At 40.8% G+C, this 27,611-nt stretch overlaps 1 protein-coding gene across 1 annotated transcript in view; it reads left to right on the top strand.

Annotated features, from left to right (window-relative positions):
* BMPER (BMP binding endothelial regulator) overlaps nucleotides 1–27,611 on the top strand; it is a gene marked incomplete at both ends in the record, with an annotated part of 147,976 nt that overhangs the window by 5,434 nt on the left and 114,931 nt on the right. Inside the window, one exon of the mRNA XM_082327696.1 lies at nucleotides 19,187–19,286. Within this exon, the coding sequence (XP_082183822.1) occupies nucleotides 19,187–19,286 (100 nt within the window). The remainder of the gene's footprint in view (nucleotides 1–19,186; nucleotides 19,287–27,611) is intronic.

Consider the following 27,611-nt stretch of genomic DNA (forward strand, 5'->3'; position numbering starts at 1 on the left):
CAAAAAAAAAAGTTAGAGAACATATGATTGTGAAATTATTTTATGCTTAGTGGTCAATAGTAAGAAAATCTCATGTCCTGCTGGTTCTTGAAAATCAGAGTAGTGAAACTGTGGGTTATGAAGTTGAAAGTAAAAAGTTTGGGTTTTAAAGAACTCATCTGAATTGGCAATGATGATTATAGGTAAAAATGTATAATCTTGATGGTATTCATAATGGAATTATATTGATTCAGTTTGAGAAATGGATTCTTTTATTCCAGTTATTAAACGCTTTAAGACCACAAGCAATTATAACTGTACTACCTAATGCAAAAATTGTCTTCTAAAAATATTCTCCCACATCTGTGGAAAAATGAGTTTATTTCAATCCATAGGAGCATTTCACAGACCTTGTGTGGTTTGAGGAACCCAAACACGTCACGTATGACAGATTCAGATCTTTATATTTCAGATGTGAAAGTTTTAGGCTGAGGGTAGGGGAGGTATGGGTGAATATGTTCTAATACTAATGTTAGTAGAAACAAAACTTTGTAAATGGGAAAACTTACCATGTTTTGGTAAGTTTTGGACTTTTTGTAGGATTTTGAAATGTTAGGGGGAAAATCCTATTAACAGAATATTGGGAGAACTTTTGGTTAGATTTCTTTTATATGGGTGTCAGCATATAAAATAGGCATGGAATATTTAAGTTCAACTCTGGTACAAGTACGGTAAATGATCAAGAGTAGCAAGAGTTTTTGTTGGTACAGCTTTTTGGCTGGAAGGTATCTAAAACTCAAAATAGAAGTAGGCTCACACCTGATATTATGGCATTTGCTTTCAAGAAGTATATATTTCAACATACGCGTGGAAAAGACATAAAAATGCTACAGTCCATCGGAAATAGGTGAAATGAGAACCTGTGCATAATTATAGGACGAGAATGTAAAAACCCCACAGAATTAACTTAGCCTGAATTAAACTTCTGAGTGCTGAGTTTTTTGAAGGTGAGATGAGCTCAGCAGTGACAATGATGACAGGCGGTGGTGCCAGTGGTGGTGAGGAGAGCCATGTCATTTCATGCTCATTTATCATCATCTGCATGGACCCTGAACACCTTGCCAGAAGCAAGCAGAGATCCAAGAATAACCTATCCATTGGCCAGTGGTGGATGTAGTTTTAAAATGAATGGTCCAAAAATGCCAGCTGAAAGGGTCAGGTGAGAAGCCAGGTACTGCAAGGAAATAGATAAGCATACCTCAGCTAACGGGGCCCTTCACATTGCAAGAGCTTTTTTTTTTTTTTTTTCCCCCCCCATGAGAATGAAGGGGTTTATTTTCAGTGTGTTCTTTGTGGGGAGAAAAGGTCTTTTATTATTTTTTTATTTTTCCAAAATACTTTAGAACAAAGTGAGCTGTGTCAAGAAACAGCTGATAAAAGCCAGTAGTGATCTTGACAAACCACACCTAAACCAGTGCCATTTCCCCCACCTTTTTCCTCCCCACTTCCCTCATGCCTGCGCCTCAAACTTGCCAACTGCACCTGAGGAGTGGTAATCATATGTCTCAACCTTTTATCACCTAAATCCAGAACAGAAGGAAATAAATGTGAGCCAGAAAGTGTAACCAAGTGTTGGAAACCTGAGAAAAGTTTGGAGGCAGGACCTCAGGAAACTAGACATCAGAGCTTTGCTTGGCGTAAGTTTTATTCAGCATGAAACATCACTCTGTAGTTTAAATTTCCGCTTTTAAATCCAAATGTGCAATATAGAATTTGACCTTTGCTCATAAAAAATTATGTTAAATTCATCGTTATAAGACCTAGTGTTCTACCTAGGTTGAACCAACAGAGTAGTGAAACTGAGTGCAAGCAAACCAAAAAAATGGAAGAAATAACCGCTACCCTTGGTCCTCCCTGCACTCGCCCTCCCCCCCCAAAGAAAAAAAATAATCTCCTCATTGCAGGCTAAAGCAAGAAAGCTACTAGATTTGCTGGGGTTCTTTACCTATAGCATAGTTGATTTCTGTGGCACAATACACAAGTTGAAAGCGCATAGCTAGCCTGAGAGCAAGTGTTTGACACATGTTCAGTGAAGATGGCAGTGTTTTAGTACATCAGGATTCAATTGTTGTTGCGTCAAGGTATAATGCAGCTCAGATGACTTTTAGTGGAGTAGTGCATATTAAAAAAAAAAAAATCATCAAACAATTCTTCCATACCTATTTTATTTAATTTAATTTCAATAGTTTACATACATCAACTACAGAATCTACCAAGGCTGCATCTTCTTTCAATTTAAATATTCTTGGTCTTTATTACTGTATAATATAATCAGCTTTCTCTTCACCCACAAAAATAACAAAGAAAGAGACAAAAAAGCCTATGATACAGTAGTGTACTGGTAGTTTTCACCCCCGTATTACTGCAAAAGAGAATGTTGTTTTGATTGGTGTATGAAGGGTTCCTGGAACACAAACATGCTCCAACATGAGGAAAGCTTTATTAGTTTTTATCCAATTTAAAAAAGATACAGATGTATATGCCATCTCTTAAATGAAAAAAACAACACTCTACACCCCAAAAACAAACTCTGAAAACAAAAACCAGTCATAACTCCATGACTGGTGTAGCTGGGTGTCCCATATGTGCTTTGTTGTGGAGACCAAAAAACATGTATGTGTGTGTATATATACACACATATATCTACGTATATATACACACACATATACATATATAAATATATATGAAGATGGTTTTGCAAGTGAGAAGTTAATTGAATCAAGAGCCCAGGGCTGGTTAATTACCTCTTGTGGAGGTGATTGCTTTGGTAGGCTCTCCTGAAGGAGGATTCAGGTAGATTTGGTTGTACTTGTTCTTAATTCATGCAACACCTGTAAGACAAGACTTTAACCTGAGAATGAAACACAAACTATCTATGGTAGAAGATGGCTACTCTAGCTTGATTCTCTAAGTTTCCAACAGCAGTATTGAGGTAATATTCCAGTCAGTTTAGTCCCATATACAGATATGGCCACCCTGGCCAAGTAGGACCATGTGCAACATCTCATCTAATTTTCTCATCTGAGAAAAGAGTATGGATTGTATAGCTGGGTGTTGTGTCTGTGCCATCTGTGGACCTTTTGAAATCCACTTTCTGCACTTTGCTTCGCATCCCAGAGCTGCCTCAGAGTGTGGTACATCGCTACACAGATATGTTTGCCTTCAGTTCGCTATGCTTTATCGTGACATTTAGTTTGGAGACATGATGCACAGTCATATGTGACAGCTTATGATGAAGGCTTTCTGGAAATCTGCAGGCTTGAAGAAGCTATTTCATGTTGTTCTCAGACCACATGGGATAGTGAAGAGTTCACTACTTGCACATTTCTAACATAGAGTCAGCTGCATTGAGCAAACATGCACACAACAGAGCTGAACTGATTATGGGTCTTGGCAAAACCCTCCTGGAAGAGAGCTGGCGATATGTCACTGTAATGATGATGAAGATCAAATCCATCAAGTATGGAAATGAGATTCTCTTTGGCATAATTAAAGGATCAGAGAACTCAAATACAAAAGAACATATTTAAAATGTATAAATAATATGTGGAAGAATATGAAGGGCACAAAAATGCCATAAACTAAATGGAAAAATGTAATATAAGTTGCAAATGTCTTTGGAATGTGTCTACAATAAGTGCAAAATGGATCAGTCTAAGTTAAGGCGCTTTTTTATTGCCAATAAGAAAAACATTATTAAAGAGCTGGTCCAATATCAAAATGGCATTTTAAAAGCATACAGTTACCTGTATATAGTTTTTATTAGCTTTCAAGTTTCTTCCATTGAGTTGTTAACGGTCTTTTTAAGAATTATGGTCCTGTAAGTGAATGGTTCACGGTGTCAGTACTTCTGCTGTTCTGCTTTGTGCTGCTATATAAAAATAGATATTTTTCCCCACCAAATATCTGGTTTTATTTCCTCATCATGTTTTAAAAGAAATTTTTGAGGGAAGAAAAATATTAAGCAACAACCAAAAAATCAAATGAAAATGCAACCTTTTTATATTGAGCTTATGGCCAAATAAAAGGCCATTGTGAAGAAAAAACAATATTGTATAAAAGCTTTTACCTGTAATACTACTACTAAAATGACTATCGTACTGGTACTTGCTCGTATTGTACCTAATAACTGCTGTAATTACTTCCTCTGAGGCCTTTTGGCCTCTTCATCCTATGCATTAAACTGCAGCTAAAAATTTCCTAGTCTGACCATTTGTCAGATTGAGCTCTGTGCACCATTTTGCATCCAGCTGAGTCAAGTGCTGAGCCCTGGGTCTGAGTACAGCATGGACCCCATCTCTTCTTGTCATGCCCAGGAGCTGACCTTGTGTGCTCTCCGAGACCTGTATTTCACATTTTTTTCCCCCATTCATGTATTAGACCTTTTTCCTGCATTTTTTTTCCCGCCTTTTTTTTCCCATTTCCCCCCATGCTTGGAATCCTCTTGCTCTAGATAGTGGTTCAAAATGGGCTGTCAAACTAGGACTACCACACTGAAAAAATAACGTCTTCATGCATCACCTATGATTTGCATCCTCTTTACTTGTTTCCTCATCCATTCTACACATCAATCTCCTGGCTGTAGTTTTCATTTTCTGTGTTGTATCTTAGATTTTTCAGAGAGAGAAGCATTATATGTTTGTGCTGTAAAGTGCTACAGTAAAAGGCAGTACTATTAAATGGCATTAGAGTTGGAGATCTATTTGTTATTGTGAGCACAAAGGATGGATGTGTGATAAAATGTCGTTTAGAAAAATGATGCAAAAGATCTGATACTTTTCCCTGACAAATTGAGGCCCCGGTTTTTCTGAGTCCCCTTTTTCAGTAAACCTTTTCGCAAAGCTTCAATATTGCAGATTGAATCAGGTCGTCTTTAACTCTGCCTTAGAGCTCTGCTACATGGTTACACTGCATTTTTCTCTAGAGCAGGTCTAGTTCATGTAGGACATCTGCAGTCAGTTGCATGGTAATGACGCTGCCTTGTGTATGTGTAAGCTGCAACCTGCAGCACTGAAACTTCTTGCTCATCGGATATTTAGTGCAAATTCCTCAACCACGTAGACACTTCCATTTCAGTTCTAGATTTCTCTGTGCTGAGCACTGTGTTGACTTCAACGTCCAGAGCTGTGCCAGACTTGAGAAGTTGAAGACTGCAATTTCTACTTCACGCTGAAAACCAGAAACCAGGTATCACTCAGCCCCGGGCTGTTAAGGTGCTCAGCGTAACGCCAGGCTCCCTTGTTTGCCCCTTTCTCCATACACCATGGTACACAGTGTGGCTCACCTCCTCTTTTGTAGCTAAAGATCTCACCTGAGGCACGGAAGCAGCAGCTCCACATTCCCCCCTACCTGGGGGGATGCAAACTGATGCGTCCTAGAACCCTAGCCAGGAAAATCAGATTTCTGGCAGCTCATAGGCTAAAAGTTTTGTGCTTTGGGTTTTGTTTTCTTGTTTTTTTTTTTTTTTTTTTTTTTTTAGCGGTTCCTGACATCTTTATATTCAATTATATTAAGTAGCTTCAGTGGGAATTGGATTTACCCTAAGGTTTGGAACCATTGAAGTGTATTCTGATGGCCAGAGTCATACATTTGCATCTGTTTTTCTGGTTTGTCTTATGATTTATTAGTGGCTGAAGAATAACAGACCTTGATTGTGCTGAGGTTGTCTCCTCGTTTCTTCTGTCTGGGTGGTGATGTGCAGTTGAGGCATGGTTTGGGAGAGAGGTGGAAGAGCTGATAAATGACTGCGCTAAGGCTGCATAGTGGTTATGATCTGATTGTGCCGGTTAATGAAACACCTCCAAGTTGTGCCCCTTGGAAATCATTGGGGTAGGAAGGAGCTGGGCAGGGTGGCTGGGTTTGAGACAAGGCCATTAGCTGAAGGATTGCCTGTGGGATCCAAAATACTGATAAGAGCAGCTGGCTCTCCTGCTACAGGGAGACTGCTGATCATTTGCTTGTGACAGAGGATATTTTTTTCTGTGTATGGCAGTGCACAGCTGATCATTTTCATATTTAGCACTTCTCTCTCCCTACCCAAATCTAGTTAACTTGGTTAGGTGGATTGATGACTCAATCTGGCAAATGCTTTTGATTAAAATAAATGAATAAAATTATGTTGGCAGGCAGAATGCAAAGCATGCAAGCTTTTTAGTCTGTAAACTGAGGGTTGGTGGATGGGTTGTTTGTAAAAGCAGTGAATAAAAAATGCTGGACAATTAAAATCATTATACATTAAAATGTTGATGGTACGGTCGTGTAAGAAACCTTTTTAACAGAAGTATGCTCGAGGCATAGTTTGTCTGTGGTCTAAACACATTAAGCATTTCTGGAGAAACTTGCTGATGTGGACACTTAGGATGCAGCATAGCGCACTGATACTGAACCAGAGTTTGACATGAAAACAGGGAGGGAATAGAAGTATGCAATTTGTATAGCTTCTGGAAAAATGTTTGTATATGTCCGATTTAACTTGGCAAGGTTTCAATCCTCAAGCAAAAACTATTTGACCCAAAAATCAATCTGTAGTGGAAATTTAAAAAATATCTAGGCCATGGTAGTAAGAAATTGGAGTGGTTTTATGTACTTGTTGTTACAAGAAGGGTACATATTCAGTGCCTAGAACTATATGTAATCATTTTAGTATAAAGTGAGTATCTTTGATGTCATCAGGTTTCTTGGCATAATTAAACCAGTCCACATGTGGAATCATACAAAGGTGGGAGCCAAAAAGGGAAAAAGAAAGCAAATTACCTACAACAAAAGGGAGGTTTGCTGGAAGGCATCCATCTGGAGAGATGGGTAGGCAGCACCAGCCGGTTCGCTGGGCATTACCTCTTACATACAAGACAGCACAAAAACTACTGGTGAGACAGAGCTTTAGTTGAGAGAATGTGAATGTGAAGTGACTCCAGGAAAGCTATGTATGACTCTGGAGCCAGAGGTCTGAAAGGATTTTAAGCATCTTCTGGAGACAATATTACTACTGTGTGTTTGTGGACAACTTGTGACTGTGGCCATAAGGTACAGTTACCATCAAAGGATTTAGGTTAGCCTACTGGATAGTGCTTAGGTTGGGCTGTTGGCTCAAGCAGCCCATGCTAACCATCTTGCCTCCTCCATTGAGAAGACAGCTCAGAACAGGGGTTTCTTACAGCCAACATGCTGAGCAGAGAGCTGACAGGAGTTACCGAGTACAAGGCTGTACCCTAAACCTCTCTCTCTCTTTTGGGGCCAAGCACCTCATTCTGTGCCCTTCAGGGTTCACTGCTCTGGCCTGGCTGACAGCAGCACATCCTCTTATGTCATACTGATTAGTAGTTGGAGGCTGTGGGAGAAAAGCAGTTTATTGTAAAGTACATCAAGAGTCATTGATGCAGAAATTAGTGATCTCATCTTGGTCAGGACATTTCCTGCTCTTCTCTAGGCTAGCGAAGTGCATTTCAATTGCCCGTGCGAAACGCAGCAGTGTGGACAGGCTGGATGAAACGTTATTCCTCTTCCAACCCAGATCAGGCTGTGACTTGGCAATGAGAGCCTTCTCTTATTGCAGAGGAAGGTACAGTTAATAAAAAATTAAGTTTCTGAGACCTCAGGTAGGTACTTTTTAGTTTTCTTTGGTTCAGCCCCGGGCTGCCATTTTTACATGGCACTTGAGTCGCTCATCATAAAGAGTCCTTCTTATGCTAAAGGTATAAAACCTTTGGATTTCAGACCATCTTTCCAACTCCCCTGTGGTTTCCCCCAGCTGCCCGGGTAGTAGTGTTGCTGCCTGAGTTCTTGCTCTTCAAAGAGAACAGTGCTGTCCCACACAATGAAATCATCTCTGGCTGCCTCGAGAGCACTGTGGACTTCCAGCCAGGCATAATCCCTTTCCTGACATTTGAGTCTCATTAATTGGGTTAACAAGATGCTATCTGCGCTCCATACTTATGTAAATATAACCTGCTAGCAAAGATCTTAATGGCACCTGATATATCACACTGCCTTTCCATCTATCAAGAGGTACCACTGCAGGAGTCACTTCCAAAGGCAGGTTGTGTTCTCGGTCCCATAGGTCCCTTTATAAGCCGTAAGAAATGCCGGTGGTCAAGGCCAACCGTTCAGATGTCTTTAAAGTGTCCCACTGGTGACCGAAAATCACTTTGTCAAGATGACAAATGGCTTGCACATACCCCATTCACCTTATAGTTTCGCTCTAATGTCAGCTCCATTTACTTGTCAGAAACAGGTATTTTTTTTACTTCCAGCAGTGCAAGTCGGGCAGGGGAAAGGAAGGAGTGAAGGGAACACAGGCTGAGGAAAAATCTGCTTGTATGGCTTCTATTCAATGTATTATTATAGTTGAGATTCACAAGCTTTGGAAATACCAGAATCTGTTTGTTTGTACATGTGCAAAACAGAAAGAAGGGAATTTGCTTTTCAGAAGTGAGAACTGTCCCTGCAGGGCTACGATTATGCAAAAACATGTTTTAACCACTGGATTTTTCGAGCAGAAAATGGTTAGGCAAGGTTAGTTTCTTATTTTGGGTGGCAAACTTCTTTCCAGAGCAACATTTAAAAATAACTGTTTAATTAACTGGGTCTACCCAGTACATAGGGCATTGTGCATTTGTCTGCACTGAAGAGCTCTGCTCAAACCTCTGAACTCGCGTGGGTGGTTTCATTGACTGCAATGGTATTGTCATGTGGCTAAGCAATCACTGCTGTGAGTGAGGGCTGCTACATCTCACCCAAAAGCAGCGAGGGCCAGGCCACAAAATATGGGCAGAGTCAGCTCAAGGACTGTGAAAGTGACTTTGACAGCTTTGGCTTTTAGTTTCCTCTCAATGACTTCCATATCGCTTTTGCTTAGTTCACAAGTCAAAATATGCTTTTTCTTCTAGTAGCTACACTGTTGGCTGAAGTTTTGAAAGGCAAAATCTAAACTTGTCAATGCAGTTGGTCACAACAAAGGAAAGCTTATTCCACCTTCCTTCTTAGCATCTGATGGAAGCTTTGCATCTGATGGAAGCTTTGCATCCATCAGAAGTTTGAGTAGATGCAAAGTAGAAACACATAGAAATGAGATGTGTCGAATAAAACATCATCGTGGCATAAGTTTTTGTGACTAAATCGTCCCATGGCCTTGAGCCTTCTCTCGCTGGCACCAACTGGATGAAGCCTGCTTGAGGATGACTGCTGCCACAAGCTGTCCGTGAGCTAGGATTTCCAGCTGCCCCTCCGAGGTGTTACTAGTGCGGAGCAGTTGCAGCAAAAAGGAGTAAGCCCCTGTGAGTTGAAGGCAGCATTAAAAGACCCTGAAGGCTCTTGCCCCCTTCAAGGAGTCCTGGCTGAAAGGCTCTCGGTCCTTGTCTCTTCCCACTCTTCTCTATACAGACTGACAAGCTGGGGGCTGCCCCTTCTCTCTGCAGACCGCTGTGAATAACCTCCTCTTTTTTTCTAATACCACTGTGTAGCACAGGCAAGATCACGTAAGAAAACAAATGCAGGGTCAGCGCTCAGTTTACTTGCAAGTTCATTAAAACAGCAGTGTCTGGAGGCCTCTTGCCTAAATAATTTTATAATAGAAAACAGACTCTTGTTGCTTTCTTTTGGGCTACTATTTTTATTTGGTTGTTGTTCCTCAAGCGTTTTGGTCCTATTTCAAAACTTGCTTCAATTAAATGAAGAGGGGTTTTTTTTGGTGCTTTCCAGTTTAAAAGCTGTGCTACTGCTGCGAAACTTCTAGGAGTCCTCTGGATGTTGAAGCTGGGATTGACAGGGATTTTCCTGACAAAATAACATTAAAAAAACAACTTGTAGATTAAAAATTGGGAAGAAAATAAAAAGCCCTCCTCCTTCCCTCCCCCAGCCGAGATCTCCTGTTGCTGCTTCTGGCATGCATCACATCTTTGAGGATACAGTATCATGAGAAAACTGTCACTTGGTGATGTATTAGGGTAATATATCATGAGAGCATCGTTTCTTTAGAGGATATGGGCAGTAAAAGACATGATTCTGGCCAGACAGAGCAGCAGGGGACCTTGCTTTTTTTTCTTCCCTTTTCTTTAATCTAGCCCTGTTTTTGTGTTGTACAGAAGTGAGTTTCTTCATGGGATATGACTTGTTGCAGAGTAAGTTAGGAGGCCCATTGGGCTTTTTAAACTCTCTAAGAAGTACATGGCCTCAAGGGCTGCTTTGTTCAAAGTTTTTAGAACAGGCTCAAGCCCAAAATTGGAGCATTTGCCCCTGCCTAAAATCTCCAGTGTAAGGGTCGAGTAAGCAGACTTCAGACAGAGAAGGCAATAAAGATGCAATGACAGGTAACTATTGTTTGGATAATATATTTGTAGATTTAGGCTATCAAAATGTGATTAAATGATATTTATAAAAAAAGAGTCAATAAATCTCTTTTAAATAAACAACAAATGAAGTTTTAATTCATATCAGTAGAAGAAAAATTACTATCGGTCAGTATTCAGTCTGTAATAGAAGATATAGTTATCTCATCCAAAAATAGGAATCCTCAACTGACGGACTCAGATTTTGATGTACTTTTTAAATTGTATTCATTGTTTTGTTTTTCTCTCATTGGCAATGTCTGCTGGAAAATAAGCTGAATACAGTCGATAGGACCAGGATGGCAGTAGTTAAGAAACAAAAGTAGAGTATTGTTAGGACACTCTTTTGATGGGACTGAGTTAATTTTTGAGATGGGGCAGAACATGACACCGTGGCTTGATCTAAAATTTGTTGAATTCAAATGATTTAATCATTTATTTTAAACCTTTGGCACAATCTGCTTTACCCTTTGTGAAATCAGTTTGATAATTCATCAGTGCCATCTTCAACAATTTTTTTGGCTAGAATTTACTTACAGTGTTTTCAGACCTGTTTGGCTCAGGGATGGTATGAGCAAACTCCTTCTTCTCCAAGCCATCCTATGGCACAAAAGGGGGGTCAGCAGAGCAGTGTGCTCCAGGAGCTAATACAGCCAGGGCAGCAATGCTGTTCCACATCTGCTGACTCCAGCTGTGTGCGGGTGGCCTCTGGATTGAGCTAAGGTAGTGGAAGATTTTACGGCCCTCAGCTGCCTGTCTCTTCCCTGGGAGAATGAATTCTGCCCCATCGGCTTCAGTCAGGGTAAACCAGGTTAGGCTGGACCACACTTTCAAGATCACTCATTTTGCTCAAAATGAGTTGGGCAGTGATCATCTGAAAAGTTTTGCTGATCTGAGTGACTGGGAACATCCAGCAAGGGGTAGATCATAAGCTCATAGGGTTGGGTCAGTGAGCTGTAACCTTTTCCAGCAGCACGGGTACAGGTTTGCACCCTGAGCTTCAAATTGACAGTTATTGCCTGTGACTACTGTTTTCTTAGGTATTGGCATCAGATTTAGGTGACTGATAACAAATATGAATTCTTCATTGACGAAGTAGAAAAAACATTAATTTGTTTTTTGTTTGTTTAAAAACACATTTAAAATTCACAGAAAAAGCCATGAATTTTAAATGCATGCATCTCATGAAATGCAAAGGTGTGGTCTCCCACAAGAACCCCAGTGCATACCCCTTCCCTGAAACCTGGCTCCTGGATTACTATAGGTAGTTTTTTGGACTACAGTATGAACTGCTGGGAACCTGTGAAGACCGTGTCTCTTTTTGCTAGAAGACCATCATGCTGTTCTGTTGACAGGTAAAAAGTTGTGGCTTTAACTTTTATAGCTGAAGAGCTCTCATCTGAAGTGGCACTTGGAGGTTGACGTGGAGGCAGGGAGATTGAGAGCTAAGCAGTCGGGATCTTGTTCTGGCTTTCTTGCTGACTTAATCTGCAGTTATGGTCATTTCGTCTGGCTGTGTCTTTGTCAATAAGCTCACTGGAGCAGGGATGTAGTCCTACGATGTGCTTATGCGTTGTCTGATGTAATGGGACCCAGATCCGCATTAATGCGAACAAATGTAAGAGGAAGAAAGCGCTTTCTTTTCACCATGTAGTAGTGCAGCAGGCTGCTGTCAGGGAGTGTCAGGATTGCAGCAGGCCACCGAGGTCACTTTCCTCATGCTGGTGAACATCATTAAACACAGTGGAAAAAAAAAAAAATCTGTTCAGTCTATAAGGGGTTGTGAGTGATGTGTCCTGAATGACTTGCACATACTCATGCCTTCCTCGCAGCGGTGGGGAATACCCGTTTGCTGTGAAATTCGGTGTCATCTTTCAGCAGGGCCTTTGTTTTAGTCATCGTTCCTAGGGCGTGGGGAGAGCTCAAATTATGAAGGGGGTGGTTGATGCTGGCTGAGTACCACCGCAGGGAGAGCCGCAGCCTCCTCCCTGCTCACCCTCAGAGAAGCCCGATAAGCTAAAGAGATTATAGGGATGAGGGGATAAATTGGAAGAGGCTACCGTGTACTCTGCTCAAAAAAGGAAAAAGAGACTCCGTGGACTGAACTGTAATATTTTGTTCCTGATGAAATAACATCATTTGCATCTAATGCGATTCATGCTGAAATCACGGTCATGTTGTGCCACGGGCAAGGACCTAATGCTGAAAGTACTGAAGCATATGTTTGGCTTCACTGCTGCGAGTTGTCCCATTGAAATTGAAGACATGCTTAAAATAATAGGACTTTTCTCTCTGTTGGGTAAAGCTTATGCCTTGGTGTTTGTAGGTTTATGTGGGTAAACAGAGACAATTCTGTCATTTTGCAGAGAACACACATTGTTTCATAGGGAAATATTTTTTCCACCTTGAATTTAAAAACACAACTAGTGTGCTAAACCATTTTTGTTATTGTACCCACAAAATTTGTTTTTGCGAGGAAAAAAAAACCCAGATAATTGGAGGTGAACAAAGGAAATGAGACTGTTTATCTCATCTCCCTTGACAGTGGCTCAAAATGTCTTGAGACATCTCTTCTTGGGGAGATGGGGAAGATGTATCCTTCCTGCAGCCAAATTGTGCAGCTCTTGCTCAGGCAGAGAAATGCTCATGGAAGACAGCCATCCCACTGTATTAGCAAGGGTTGCTTGCTTGCATCAACTGCATGAGTTAAAGGGAAGTTTGTAAATTGGACCCAAGATGGTGAGTTCCAGCCAGGAGTGCCAAAGCAGCAAGAGTACTATTTTCAGAAAGCACCTCAGGATTTGTCTAGACCATGAGTTATGCATGTGTCTGAGCCTGTTCTTGAGTTCAAGTTGGCCCAGCATCAGGGTTGTCTGCACGTAGGCATAGGTGCAGGTACACGCTTGGGAGCCTGGTGCTCCCAAGCTTTGCTGAGAGACAGACCCTGTGGCCAGCACTGGCCCAAACCTTTGCTCCTGTGGCCTGCATGGACTGAGCGTGGCTCCGTGCATGCTTGAGAGGATGCTCTGGCCATGGGCAACGTCTGGCAGAGAACGAGCAGCATGGACAGAGAACATGCAGGTCACGGCATGTGGCGTGCTCTGACTTGTGTTTGAGCCTGCCCTATGCCTTGTGGTAGAGATGTTGCCTAAGTGACTTGAGTGCACTTTCTTCATTCATTTTAAATGTTTTTTTCTTTTCCCAAGGTCATATGTGCACATTTGAAAGCTGCATCCCAAATTCCCTGGGGGTAACTTTTGCCATTGTTTGAAAATTGTTGCTATTTTGGTGAATTGATCCCACAGGCTTCTCCTGGCAGAAATTTAAGGACACTCTGAACTACTTGTTGAGGAGTCCTATCAGACTGTGATGAATAATGGTAAAAAATGAATGTTTACCAGATTAGCCATTAATGGTAGTTCGTATTCCGACCTAATTTGTCCCTGTTGGTTTTATTATTTTTCTCTCCACAGCCTTTTTTCGGTTAAACGAAAGTTTAAGCAACATTTTTCCTATTTAATATAAATAGTTAATAACCTCAGGATATCAGAAATGCAATGCGAGCCTCCTACAAGCATTTTCAATACATAAAAAGAAAAAAAAAAAACCAAAACAAACAAAACCAAAAAAACCCCAGTCTCTCACAGTGGAAATCTAGCCCCCTGAGAACCCACATCTGCAAGATCTTCAGCAGCCAGCTGTGACAGCACAACAGTGGGCTCGGGGTACCGCTGATGGAGGCGCTCCTTGGTACAGCCCTGAAGAAACGAAGCGGATGCCTGATTTTTTTTTTTCTTTTCTTTTCTTCCTCTTCCAAGCCAAGTCCAGGTTGAAAAGAGCCATCCTCCTGGTGGCTGCTGTGAGCCGACAGGAGCCCAGTGGGGAACCCTGTAGAAAGTTGGCTGCGGCTTCCAAGCTGTGGTTTGGCACACGTCCTCTCCAAGACCTCTGCCAAATATTCAGATTTCTTTTTAGTGTTTTTTTTTTTTTTCCTTTTTCTTTTCATGTTGGCATTTTATTTAACTGTACCACATGAGTTTAAGGCTGTTAGTTTGATATATTTTGTCACCAGAACGGGCTATTTTGTGTGGAGTTCTTTGATGGAAGGTAAAAATACGAGGTGTATGTGGAAGGTGAACAAATTGCGTTGAGAGAAGGTTGTAGTAAAGGTAACATGAAACAGTAACACTGGTATTAGGTCTGGTTAGTGTATCTCTCCTGTATGGGAATTTAACATCACCTTTGCATGCCAAGTTAAAGAAGAGACCTTTGGTTCCCACTGGCAAAGTGGGGGAGAGGGAAGAAACGTGAGCACCCAACACCACCTTCTGATCTTTCCCCAAATGCATTAAAAAGTGAGTTCTCCAGCAGCTGGGCTGGGTGAGCACAGGAGAGGATTCTGGGGTGATCCTCCGGCACTTCCCTAATTTTCCTTTCCGAGGGAGTCTGGGATTCCAGTGCGAACCCTTTGCCGAGCCGAGTGCTGACTGGGGAGTTGCGTCAGCTGTGGCAGCATTGTTCTGGATCAGCCTGATCTCTTTTAAAAAAAATACATATTTTTCCAACACTAATAAAAACCTTAGCTGAGGTTCTCTCCTTTTCTGTGTGTGTGCCTGAGCACTAAATTAAAAAAAAAAAAAAAAAAAATCCCAGATGTGAATCTATAAACCATCTGTTTAAAATAACTATTGTGCAGGACTATAATTAAAAGTTATTTATTGTGAATCTTGGGATCCTATTATGGATTTTGACTGACTCCGAGGTTTCTGATTTAGCAAATGCTTTATGTATTTATGAGCCATGTGTCTCTTCTGCACTTCTCGGTGCCAGAGTGCATGTCCTTTAAACAAAAAGAAAAAAAATCCCCTACCCTCCCATAACTGTTGGCTTCTGAATGTTGCTGTCTAAGAAGTTTTCTCTTAAGAACAGCAAAAATCAAAGTATTTGAGAGCTTTCAACAGCTCCAGAGACGCCGTTGACAACACAGATGGAGGTTTGGTAATACAGCTCTCCTGCATGCAGCTACTTAGCAACTTTTTAAATGTATGGTTGGGACAAGTAATGAAATGTTATGGTTACTGGGGGTAGGAGGGGACGTATTTGGAAGGAAAGGATTTGTTGCTAAAGTCCATTTGCTCTCACCCTCCGCTTTGCCCTTGTGCAATGGGAGGGAAGGAGGCAGCAAAATTGAAACCAGCAGATGAACAGTAAACATTAAGAGCAGTGTGTTGGATGACAGGGTGAAGGAAAAAAAAAAAACTGGTGACAATTGCTCTTTGTTTTATCTTTGTACTTTTACACCCAGTGGGCCTAGGAGATCTGCACTGGGTAATGCCTGACTGCAATAGACTAAACAATGATTTACCAGCCCTGTTTTATCTGCTGCTGTCCTATGATTGATCTGCATGGTACATTAACCCTTTCCTCCACATCTACTGGCCTAGTTTTCCACAAGATGCAGCACTGAGATAAAACAACAGGATTTTCGGCAAGAATGTCAGGGTTAAACCCGGTCCTAGAAGAAGCAAGAGGCACTTGGCTGCACTTCCCTGGAGCTACACATATCTCTGTGTACTACAACAGGGATTTTGCTGTGAAGACTACATCAGGGCAGTATGTTGCAATTGTGGCTCTACTGTATGTTTCTTCCGCAAAAAGCCCCAAAAGGAGCTGTAGCCCTGAGTGGTGCTGTACCTCTCACCCTGGAAGAGCAGCCCAGCCCTGATGGCAGGGAGTTAGGCACCTTGGGGTGGCATCTGAAGCAGCCAGTTTCAGAGCTGTATGGGGCTTGCCTATAATACCAGCTTGAGAGGAAGAATATCAGGTTTGCAAATCCCACCTCGCTTAGGGCTTAGCCACCCTTCTTGTGGTTAAGATTGGCTCTATTTATCTGGGATGCACAGACCTATCTCTGCAGGCAGGAGGCTGCAGCTTCTCCTCCAAGGGATAGAGCTGATCTTGCTCTTTAAAAAAAAGAAAAAGAGGCGAAAAAAAAAAAGGCCCAGTGGAATGAGTGTGGCACTTCCTGCCCACCTTTTAACACGATGCTGTAGCAACTCAGCTTTGAGACGGCGATCCAGGTTCAGTGCCCTCCATCTCCAGAGGCAATTCAAAGATTTGCCTTCTGCTTTCCCGACAAGCATCCTTGCTGTCAGGACTGGTGGCTTTTGGGAGCATGAGGAACAAGCCCCTGTTTTGCTGAAGCTGGGCCACTGAGCAGCAAGTAGTTCAAGGTCTACTGGGCTAAAGAAAGGAAATAGGAATCTGCAGCCTACTGCTTAAGACAGCCTCCAAGGGGGTAGGACCCTTCAGTTCCTGTTGCTGCACCATGGGCCACTAATGTACTTTACATGGAATGGCTGCTTAATGTAAAACAGCCCTTGGCACTGGGACATGAACTCCGAAATGATGTTCCCTCCCAGTCACTAGACTGTACAGCCTGGCTCAGTTTTGCTTTTTCTTTCCAGTTACTTCCATCCTCACCTGTAATGCAGGTCCTGAGTTTGGGGTTGAGCCACCAGCATTACTGGTGATAAAGGACGAAGAGTAAGATCCAAATTCAGCCGCCCCCCTGGGTTGGCTTAATGGTACCAAACTTGTCATTGGCAGAGAAGATTTCTGATTGAAGTCATCTGGGCCAAACAGGAGACTTCTAGTTTGGAACGGTAACTAGCAAGTAGCTCCTGTTTGAGATATGTGTCTCAGGGTCATCCTTAGGAACATCTTATATCGCCAACGAGAAGCAACCAAGTCAGGATGTACCTGAGGGCAGAGGGAGGCAGCCGGTTCTCGGGGGAGAGGGCAAGAAGCCGCCTGGGAAGCTGGGCTGCATGGGAGGTTTGCCCCAGGAGTCTCCTGGGAATCAGGGAACAAAAAGAAATACGTAGCTGTGTCCTACTTCTTGTCCGTCTCCCTGCCATCTGCAATAATGATTTCTCCCTTTGAAGAGGGAGTCCGATGGGTAGCTGCCTGCTGGATGCCCTTACGTGGGTCCTGTCCGGCTAAGTTGGCCCAGAAGGGCACTGTGCGTCTCGCAGAGGTCCATGGTGTATGCTGCAGCTGACTAAATCATGTTCTCCAAAGGAACATACTCTAAACTGGATTTTGCCCTTCCTTCAAACCTGCTTTCACCATGCAGAAGATTTTCCCACAGATAAAGGTAACGGGGCTACTAGGCTTATTAAATCTTTCCTTGAGCAAACTCTCATTAAAAAAATCAGATCTTAGCAGAACCCTTTAAAATACAGACTGCGTGTAGTCGATTTGGTAAACTTGAGTCTACTGCCCTTCAACAGGCTTTATGGAGGCGAAGTCAGGGGGCACTATGTTCACGTAAAGGGAATCAAGATTTTGCCCTTCGCTCTAAAAAGTTGTTGAGCCAGTTGCACTGCTGTGCTGTGGCTGCTTTGTGCCAGTCCAGAGCTACAGACCCGACATAAATTCAGCTTAACTCGCCAGTTAAATTGCATTTATGGTTGCTGTGCAATGCTGGAGTGGTGCAGAGCAGCCAGCATGTAGCAGTGACCTGGCTTTTTACGGTAGTTTTTTGTGTCGCTGCAGCTGCGCTTTAGGGCCTGATTCTCATTTGCTGATTTCACACAGGCTTGGTGAGAGTGAGTCCTCACTTAAACACTGATAAGATTGAAGTGCCTTTATAGCTCCCATCAGATCAGGCAGTGACTTTGAAGAAAATAAACCTCTGATTTTAGACAAAGAGCTGGAGTGTAATAAAAGCTGCGTGTTATCCTTCACAGGCACCTTGAATAAGGCCACAGGGAGCAAAAGAAAAAGACTGGAAAGCACAGATTCTTTTCCTTTAGTTTTATGATTTACATTTTTCTAGCCCTTTGATTTTTTTGGTCTCTAATTAAGTCATAAGGTTGGGTGAGGTGGGTACTTGCATCTAGTAAATGGCCACCTGTGTCACTTAATGAACTGAGCTACTAATTATAGGTGGAGGTCACTTCAGAGGGCTACTTTCAGTGAGGAATTTCAAGTAGCAAAATTTTAGTGAAAGAAACCCCCAAAGTATTTGTTTTCTGCCCTCGTTTAAAGGCAGGGATAACCAGAAGGGTTGACACCACAGGGGCAAGCCACGCTATAAATGGAATATTTCTCTTGCCTGCTGTCACACATCCTCTATTGACATTCCTTAATGTGGTCAATGTGCTCTTTGGCCTTGGCCATTGCTGGCTTTTTGCCATAGAAAGATGACACTATAATGTACAGTGATTCCGCCTGCTTGTGTTGTTTCATCGATTTTCAGCATTTTGGGGAGAAAGATGAATTACAGTAGTCTGTTTTCTAGTATAGTATGTAGTAGGCTTTTTTGAAGACCCTCTGACTGCCAGCTAAAAATGACTTTCAGAGAGTTTTGTTTTCTCTGAGGTTGCCACCTCTTCCTCAGCCATCTGTCCTTTTGTCACTGTGAGAAACGATTCCTGAGCTGTGCAGTTCATGGGGCAGCACCTCAAGACCCCAAGAATATTTTAACAAGTGCATCATGTAGCTAGTTGTTCATTTAAGTAAAGTGGATTTCTCCAGTGGGACACGTTTTCTGTACCATGATGGGTAGTGGTTATGAATTACTGTCTAAGTGGAATTTAAACACCATTTGCGTGAGTTCCTGGATAATTCAGAGACTGTTTTCTACTGCATTCCTTCAAGGGGAAAAAGGTGTTTTGAATCACAAGGACCTCTCCTGAAGTGAAAGAGCAAATTGCTAGCCTCGCGTTTTATTTTCTGAGTTGCAAGGAAGTAAACTGTGGATTTGGTTTGCTTGCAATAGCTTTTGTCTTTTTTTTTTTCTTTTTTTTTTTCTCCAGAATAAGGAAGTGACATGCAAGAGAGAGAAGTGTCCGATGCTCTCCAAGGACTGTGCTCTCGTAATTAAGCAGAGAGGAGCTTGCTGTGAGCGTTGCAAAGGTGCGGTTCCCTTCCTGTTGTTTCCCTCTTTTTAAAATGTTATCAGTTCGCATTTATGTTGCCAGAGATAGGAAAAAGTTGGGAGCTTCTCAGCTGGGACTTGGCTGTCACCAGAGGCTTGAAAAAGGCATTAACGACAATTAAAATCAATATGTTTCCAAAGCTGGTGGAGATGCATAAATTCACATATTCATCCTGTAATTATTAGTTCTTGCACAATGACAATCCTTTAGAAATACATCTTTATTGTACTTCATTGGTATTTTGTCAGTCTTTTGAGAGATATCGCCTGTTCTAACTTTATCTATCAATCAGATATAATTTAGGTCAAAATCAATCTGCTAGTAGTCACCGGTAAATAGAAATTCCTTAAACTTTTTGTGTCGTTGAACAGAATAGGAATAATGCTTCTGAGTAATAAAAAGCAGCGTAATTATCCATGACTATTTTTATTTCTCCCTATACTAGAAACAAATCAACCAAATTCTATTCATTTTACTAAATTTTTCCTGATTCAAATAATAATATTATGGACATTTTTATTAACACCAAAATGGGCAACAATCTGAACATTGTACATTTATTTATTGACCAACAGTGTATCTTCTAAGCTCTTTAGAATGAGCTAATTATCAAATATAAAAAAATAATAAACGAATTGTATAAGCATGCATGGCATGTAACTACTATGCTTATCCAAATGGAAAATGTGCAAGTAGATGAAGTTGAAAACTAGTCTTTTTTTATATCGATGCAGTAAGTAATATGCCCTAAACCACTAATTTTTCTGAGGGTCTGCTGATGCTGTCAATGAGATGGAGAACGTCAGATTCAGGCAGCTTTACTTTTCTTTATTTTTTCTCTGTTGTTTAATTCCTCAGTGGTGATAGAGTGGCTTTGGGAGGGAGATAGGATAGGGTAAATTGTTGGGAAATGCAGGCGTTTATTGGCTTCCCAGAGGAAATACAAATGCAGGAAAATATATTACACTGAAATTCAGAAGGAAGAGACACATGATGGATATGTGTTTTTCCTGGATGGTTACAGAGGTTTGTTAGCTGCTGTGCTCATGATTTGCTTCTGTGGTGCAACTTTGAAATAGGTTTGGCAAGCCCCAATTCGAAGATTTGTCTAAAAGTCTGACACTTAAGAGAAAAGAAAATGAACTAGGAAAAAAATTAAAGCATTACTGAAACAGTAAGAATTTGTAGTTGCAAGTTTTACATAAATTAATTTATTTCTTTTGTCAAATTGTGTTTAGTGTCAGCTTTATAGCAAAAGATTCCTAAACATTGGCTTGATTAGGCTGAAGGTTGATTCTCCACTTTGATAAAGGGTTGCGTGGTTGGTCAATTGTATGAAAATTTTATATACATACATATGTGTATGTGCACATATACATACAAAATTATTCTACACTGAAGAAGATTAATGTTTCAAAGTTGAGGATACAGATATTAGTGTGTATGGGCTATTATCATTAGATGGAAACTTTAATTCAGACTCCTTGTAAGATTTTCTGTTTATCCTGAATTGGGGTGAATTCCTATAGAACGTAATTAGTAGGCTTGAGCCTAGCATCTGCAGATTGGTATGCCTGACGTCTCTAACAGGAAAACTAATAGAAACTGTTCAGAAATAGAATTAGGAGGCACGTGGATAATTGCAATACAAGGGGGGAGAGTTATGTCTCACAAAAATGCTAGTAATTTGAATTTATCATAAGTATACAGACAGAGAGATCCAACTGATATTGTCTTCCTGGATTTCTTAGAGGCATCCAACAAGATCCCTTACCAAAAACTGCTAAAGAAACTAAGCAGTTTGTAGAGAAACTCAACAATGAATAACTAACAGGTGGTGACAATCAATGGTTATTTTTGTAACGGAGAAAGGTTACCAGAAGATCCTTGCAAAGATCTCAACTTGTCAAAGTTCTCAAAAATTATCTAGAAGAGGGGTGAAGAGGGACACAAAGTTTGCTGCTGATGACCTGACCTCTTTAGAGTAGTAAAGGAGGAGGGCTGCCTGCGAGGAGTTGCAGAAGGTTCTTGGGACATTGAGCAACTGATGACAAAATGGCAAAGGGAGTTAATGTGGATGAGAATAAATGGGTGCACACAGGACAAAACAGTCCTAACTACAAATACAATGCTGGGCTCTGACTTGACTATTACCTATTAATAACTGTTTCTCAGTGTTGTAAAAGACACTTCTGTAGCAGGATCAGCTCAACCCTCAGTAGCTTTCCAAAGGGAAAACAGGATTTTGGCTAGAAGGACATTTGGTCTGATCCAAGATGGCAGTTCCTATGCACTTATAATGCAAGAACAGATTTAAATTTCAGAATTTAAAAAAAAAAAAAAAAACCAAACAAAAAAACAGCCAAAGAAAAAAAAACCAAAAAACACAACAAAAAACCCAAAAACATTCTCGAGGGCTTAATTTTCAAAGTAGGTGTGAAATTTCTGAATAAGTTTTTCAGCTCTTTCTGAAAGATAAAGCTAAATATGCACCTGTATAACTACAGCAGTCCTGACACCACAGGTTGTCACCAGGTTGTTCTGGTGCCATGGGAAGAGGCTGATGGAGCCACCTCTACCCCTAAGGGAAGCTGCTTGTTCTCTTGCCGCTCTGAACACTGCTGAAGCTCCTGCTCTGTTCTGTGAAAAACCCAAAATGAGTGTCCCGTGGGCAGTATTTATTTGGGGTATCAAGGGTGCAAACGCCAGCCTGGCTGTGTAATACTTCAGCTACTCCCTTTGGTGTCCTGGCAGCTCCCCGGCACCCCCTCTGCGGAGCTCAGCTGCAGCCAGGACTTGGCCCTGCAGCGCTTGTTCTCAGTCGCTATTTTGTCAAGCTGCCAGAGTGCCCATAGGGAATGCAAGCAGGAAAAGGGAAACAGAGATTTTTTTTTTTTTTTTTTTTTTTTTTTTTTTTTACTGGTTGCATTTCATCTAAACCCGAACAAAATGTTACGAAGAAAACACATCAGAACCTGACGGATTTTTTTTCTTGGATTCATTCCCAAAACCTAGAAAAGCTTAATCAGGCCTTATGGGCTATTGCCAGCTCTCTTTGATAGCTTCACGTCTTCCCACCTCGTGAAGAAATGAATGAATGAATGAATGGCTTCTGTCATTTGAGTACAACGTCAGGAGGATAACAGCAAGACCAAAGGGTATGTTTCCAGAATTGGCTTGTGTAGGAAGGAAACCACCACTCATGAGTCATTTGTGACTTTGCTGCCAGGATATTTTATTCTATTATGAGGAGTGCATGCGGACTGGGTATGTAGGCCCAGTATCTCTGATAGCAAAGAAGTAGTCTGAAACGAAGAAGTAATATATGCCTGCAACGGTGCATCCAGCTGAACTCTCCTGTTTAGGGCTTTGCATACAAGAGAAACTGAATTGTTGATGGAGAATTTTTCCTGCAAATGGTTGTGTGCTGAGCATAACTCCCTGGCTTCCATTTGGGTATTTGTATGCTACTTAGATAATTTCTAGGACCTTTTTCCTTTTTCTTAATAAACAAAAAAGTAAGAAACGGTAGCACATATAGCTTTTGCAGTCAGAAAATTCATTATGGTGGAAACAACATGTTATCCCTAACATATTAAGAGATTTGGCTTTACTTAAGATTTTAATCCTCCAGACTAGCAATGTGTTTTAACACTATTCTTGATTTTAGGCTCATAGGACCTTGGATAGTAAAGTTGGGGGGCAAGGCTCTCTTTTGCTGTGTGTTTGTACAAAGTCTGGAACAGAGAAATGTAGGCCCGTGATTATGGCTCCCTGCTGCAAGGAGAATGCAAACAACTAAGTATAATAGTGAAAAGTTTCAGTGAGATTATTCTTCTGACAGATACTTACTGTAGTTTATAATACATGCTATATACCTCTAGCATACTATTCATTTTGAAAATATTAAAAAATTAAGCCCTCTTATTACTTTAGCATAGGATAAATAGGCTGCTTTTCATCTCTCATTTTATTTAATAAGTTTAATGAAAACATATGAGATCATTGAGATTATAGAAATAAATTTGGCAGCATTTTCTTATTTAGTTGGATGGAGACGTGTCACTTGGATATAGAGCTCTCTACACCTCAAATAATAAGTTATTTGCTCTCTGAAGAAGTGGTATTACCATCTCAGGGCTGCATAAAGTTTGCATTTCTAAAATTGGGTACCATATTCTACTCTTTTATCCTAAGAATTTGAATCTTCCATGGATGTACAAAGACAAAATTGGTGGGTATCTGTTACAAGAGATGATACAATTTGTTGTTCTGAAGTTTCTTTCACTTCCCACATGCAATTTTGCTTTTTCTGTCCTTGTTAACTTTTGAGAGTTACTGTGGAGTTTTTTGGTGTGGGTTTTTTTGTTTTGTTTTGGTTTTTTTTTTTTTAAATTAATTGATGATCTTAGAGGTTCACATGCTGTGCTCTATTGATCTGGAGTCTACCAGAGAATGGAATCACAGCCCAGGCAACAACAGCGCTAGTTCCCCTGAATATCAAATATCCAAAGCTATCGTAGTTAATTGTGCATTTCTTGGAAAGGATATCAAATATTATGGTTGAGGATTGCAGCCAATTTCAACTATTAGGGCTGGCTTGCAAAGGAAGTTGGAGGTTATGAGTTTATCAGTGTTCTGGCTACTCTACTAATGCCCTGCAGGAGCCATACATACATTTGGCACTTTGTTCGCCTGTGGACAGCCCTAGTATGAGATACCTGATACCAGTTTGCTGCCCTGCTGTAAGACTGACTGGGGGGGGGCCTTTGTGTGGGGCCCTGGTCGGGCACTATAACTTGCAGCCTATCCTCACATGCTCTAAGGCAAGCTTTCAGAGACAAGGGTGCAACCTAATACATGGATGGAGGGGGACGGGCTGGGAAGATAATTATATATTTTCCTACTAAAATCTTTTCCACCTTCATTTTGAATACTCTAGTCCTGGCATCTGTCAGAGACTGGTTATGGAAAGAGATGGTTTGGGGACATAATCAAGTCTTAACTTTTCTCTTGGCCTTTCTCACTACCTCTCTTGGTAATGTGCTCCAACTCTGAACCAGGAGGCCTGTTTCTTGAGGCTGGAGGTACAGGTTCATCTCAATGTTCATTCAGTTTCTAGCTTTGTATTTCAAGTAAGGCAGGGATTTTGAAGCAGTAACATATAGCCATGGAGGACAGTACCATCCAGTATCATCATCGTGCCAGCTTTCATTACTTCAGGTTATGTCTAAGAAAAGGTCTCTATCTCTCCATCCTTCCTTTGAGTTTACTTTTCTTACGAAGATCTTAGCACATACATTTCATACCCTTTGAATATCTGGCGTATACTATTGTGTTCAGTAGCGCCTCAAATTTCAGATTTTCTTACTACCTTGGTTAATATAATTTTCCATTTATGTAAGAAGCTTTTAATGAACTGTCTTGTCATGTTGTCATAAATACTTTTGCAGTCAGACATCAGTTACCCAGACTTTTACACTCACAGAGAAGTTGTTCAGGATGCTTGCATTAGAAAATAGCATGAGACCTCTGTGGTGATACGTGGATGCACTTGTACCTTATGTGTGGACATTGTACCCAGTGCAGCAAAGTAAAAGGAAACTGAAGACCAGGATGAGGGCTTCACACAACATTCACATGCAATGTTTCTATGGAACAACATGATAAACATCTTAGGACACTTAATACTGGAATAAGAATTTCTTTTACTGTTTAACTTTGAAGCTGTAAGCTGTACTGGCCATGTATGATTTTGCTGGTGTGAGGAAATTGGGTATAAATGGCAAGTAATTGTGTCACCAAACAACGTTCATGACACTCCTCATAACCATGAGAGGTCACAGTTTTCCAGCTGCTAGGCATGGTAAGCACATCGAGTATCAGCTCAAGATTCAATGGCAGCTCTAACTATATGGTATTTCGGATTACGACGTTCTTATGGACCCTGCAAAGCAACTTTTCCCCCTCCTTTATATATATTTGTGAAACACACAACATTTGGGAAGGTGAAATGCAGTTCTAGTGGAGTGCAGAGGGCAAAAACAGCTGAGAGGAGTTGATATCTTTGTTTCTGCTGCTATTTGCTCAGCGAATATGAGCTGCTTTGCATCGTATGGCTGTGAACTGTGCAGTCCTGGCACAGCTCAACCCCGTGGCCACTTTACTCTGCTGTGTTCTATGCCCTTTATACAGCCCCTGCGCCTCGCATCCCTTGGGTATTGTAATTGCGATGGCTCAGCTGCAAATAGGTTTGATTGTACTCAGTTACAGAGGGAAGAGTTGGATTTTCACTGTTTAGAGTTAGACTTAATAAGCATAGGAGTTTTTGTATATATTTTCATGCTTCTGTGTTGACAAATGAAGACCAGGGTTACTCAATAGGAAGTTCAATCTTCTAGTAGCTGCCAATGGCTTTATGATCATTAAGACATCTGAAAATATAGTTTATAACAGGTATATATGTGATTCACAGTTCTCTTATTTTGGCCAACAGATTTCATGCCAGGGAAATGCTGCAGAATGTGCAAGTTATTGGTTTTTTTTTTGTTTGGGGTTTTTGTTGGTTTTTTGGTGTGGGTTTTTTTTTTTTTTTTTGGCTAGAACTGGTATTTAGTGTTAGCATGCCTGGATGCCTCCCTGAGGATTAATTTATCAAACACTAAATAAAACATGTCTTCTGACTGTTTTCTTTTTCCTAATGTTTATTTTCCATGCCAATAGAGAGGTTACTTTTTTTAAATAGAAAGTGGAGGGAAAGCAAGAAAAAGACTTAATAGGAGAAGAAAGATGCTGAAGAAATGAGGGATGAGGAGCCAGTCTATTGTGCACCAATCTATCACTTTCTCTTGGGAGAATACGGAAATGACTTGTCTATAAAATTCTCATTAGCCTAAAATAAGCAAAAATATCTTCTGGAATCTTATTAGGCAATGTCAAATTGAGTAATAAAGGCTTGTTTTTAATGAACTCCTGAGGACACTGGTTGAGCTTTAGCACTACTAAACTGTCTCTTACAGTCAATTTCCCTATGTTCATGACACTACTCTGTGCTGGGGTGCCTGGAGAAGAAAAAAAAAGGTCATTTAACAATGTTACTGGATTTGGAAAGACAAACGGCTTCCTGATTGTCAACTTGTCCACATGCCAATAACAAAATCTGCTATAATTTGCCTTTTTTGTTATTCCAGTCTAATTCTGTGTGAGGATGCTTGTTCTGGAATTAAATTGCTCTTTCAAATTAAATCAGCCAAAGGTTGGTTTATTATGTTTGAAACTAAAGTGCTCAAGTAAGGCATGCACAACATTGAAACAAAGTAGCTAGTTTAGTATATTAGAAGTGATTTAACTATTTTATCATCATTTTTTGTGCATGAATGACTCAAGTCTAGAGGATCATTTTGTCTTTATGAGGTGACTGGAAGGTAATCAGCAGTTTCCACTGCATATACAACAATTGACCAACTTCAAAGTATTCAGTGGTTTGGTTTGATTCAGATAAGGAACTTTCAGCTTGCATGTTTATTCAGGACTTATCTGAACTGTTTGGGTTGAAGTAGGTAATAGGAACAAAACCTACAACTAACCGAAAGTTAATATTTTACATTAATAAAACACCAGCTATTCTTAAAGAAAGACGGAGGAAAGACTAAAAAATTAGGACACGCTTCTTGACTGATATGAATCACTTTAGCTCCATTAAATTTGATATAGACCATTGGTATTTAACTTCCTTCTGTATGTGGAATCCTAAAGGTTTTCCTTATGGGCTATATGTCATGGGATCAAATTTACCTATTAATGTCGAATCTGTTACTTTTCGTGTACTACTTAGAACATTTTCAGGCTTTTCGGGTTCCCCTTTTGAAAACCTTCTCTGTAGCCCTTTCTTTTAAAGTTTCATTTTAACTATGTTTTCAGGCAGAAGTAAGTGGATGGCATTTAAGTGATTGTGCTAAGCTCTGATCTTTCCTGATTTATTCTTTTCTCCTGTTCTCCCTTTCAAATTGTGGATGGAGACAGTAAGTTAACATAATAATATTTCCGAAGCGAATTAAAATGGCTTTCAGGAACTTGAAGTATGTTCCACCAATACTCAGTTGTAGAAGTTGGCATCAGGGACTTTGCTGATGCCTTTGGACATGAGATATTCAGTGACTGCTACTTTCCAAGCCAAGTATGATGGACCTTTAACCATGGATGAACTACAATGGCTCAACTGAGTTCACGCATGGAGGCAGGTGGGTTTCAACTCAGCTGAATTTAGGTGAGGCTCAAACTTCCATGCTATGAATAGGTGGGC

Source organism: Platalea leucorodia (genome assembly GCF_965183815.1).
Source record: "Platalea leucorodia genome assembly, chromosome: 1".
Classification (NCBI taxonomy): domain Eukaryota; kingdom Metazoa; phylum Chordata; class Aves; order Pelecaniformes; family Threskiornithidae; genus Platalea; species Platalea leucorodia.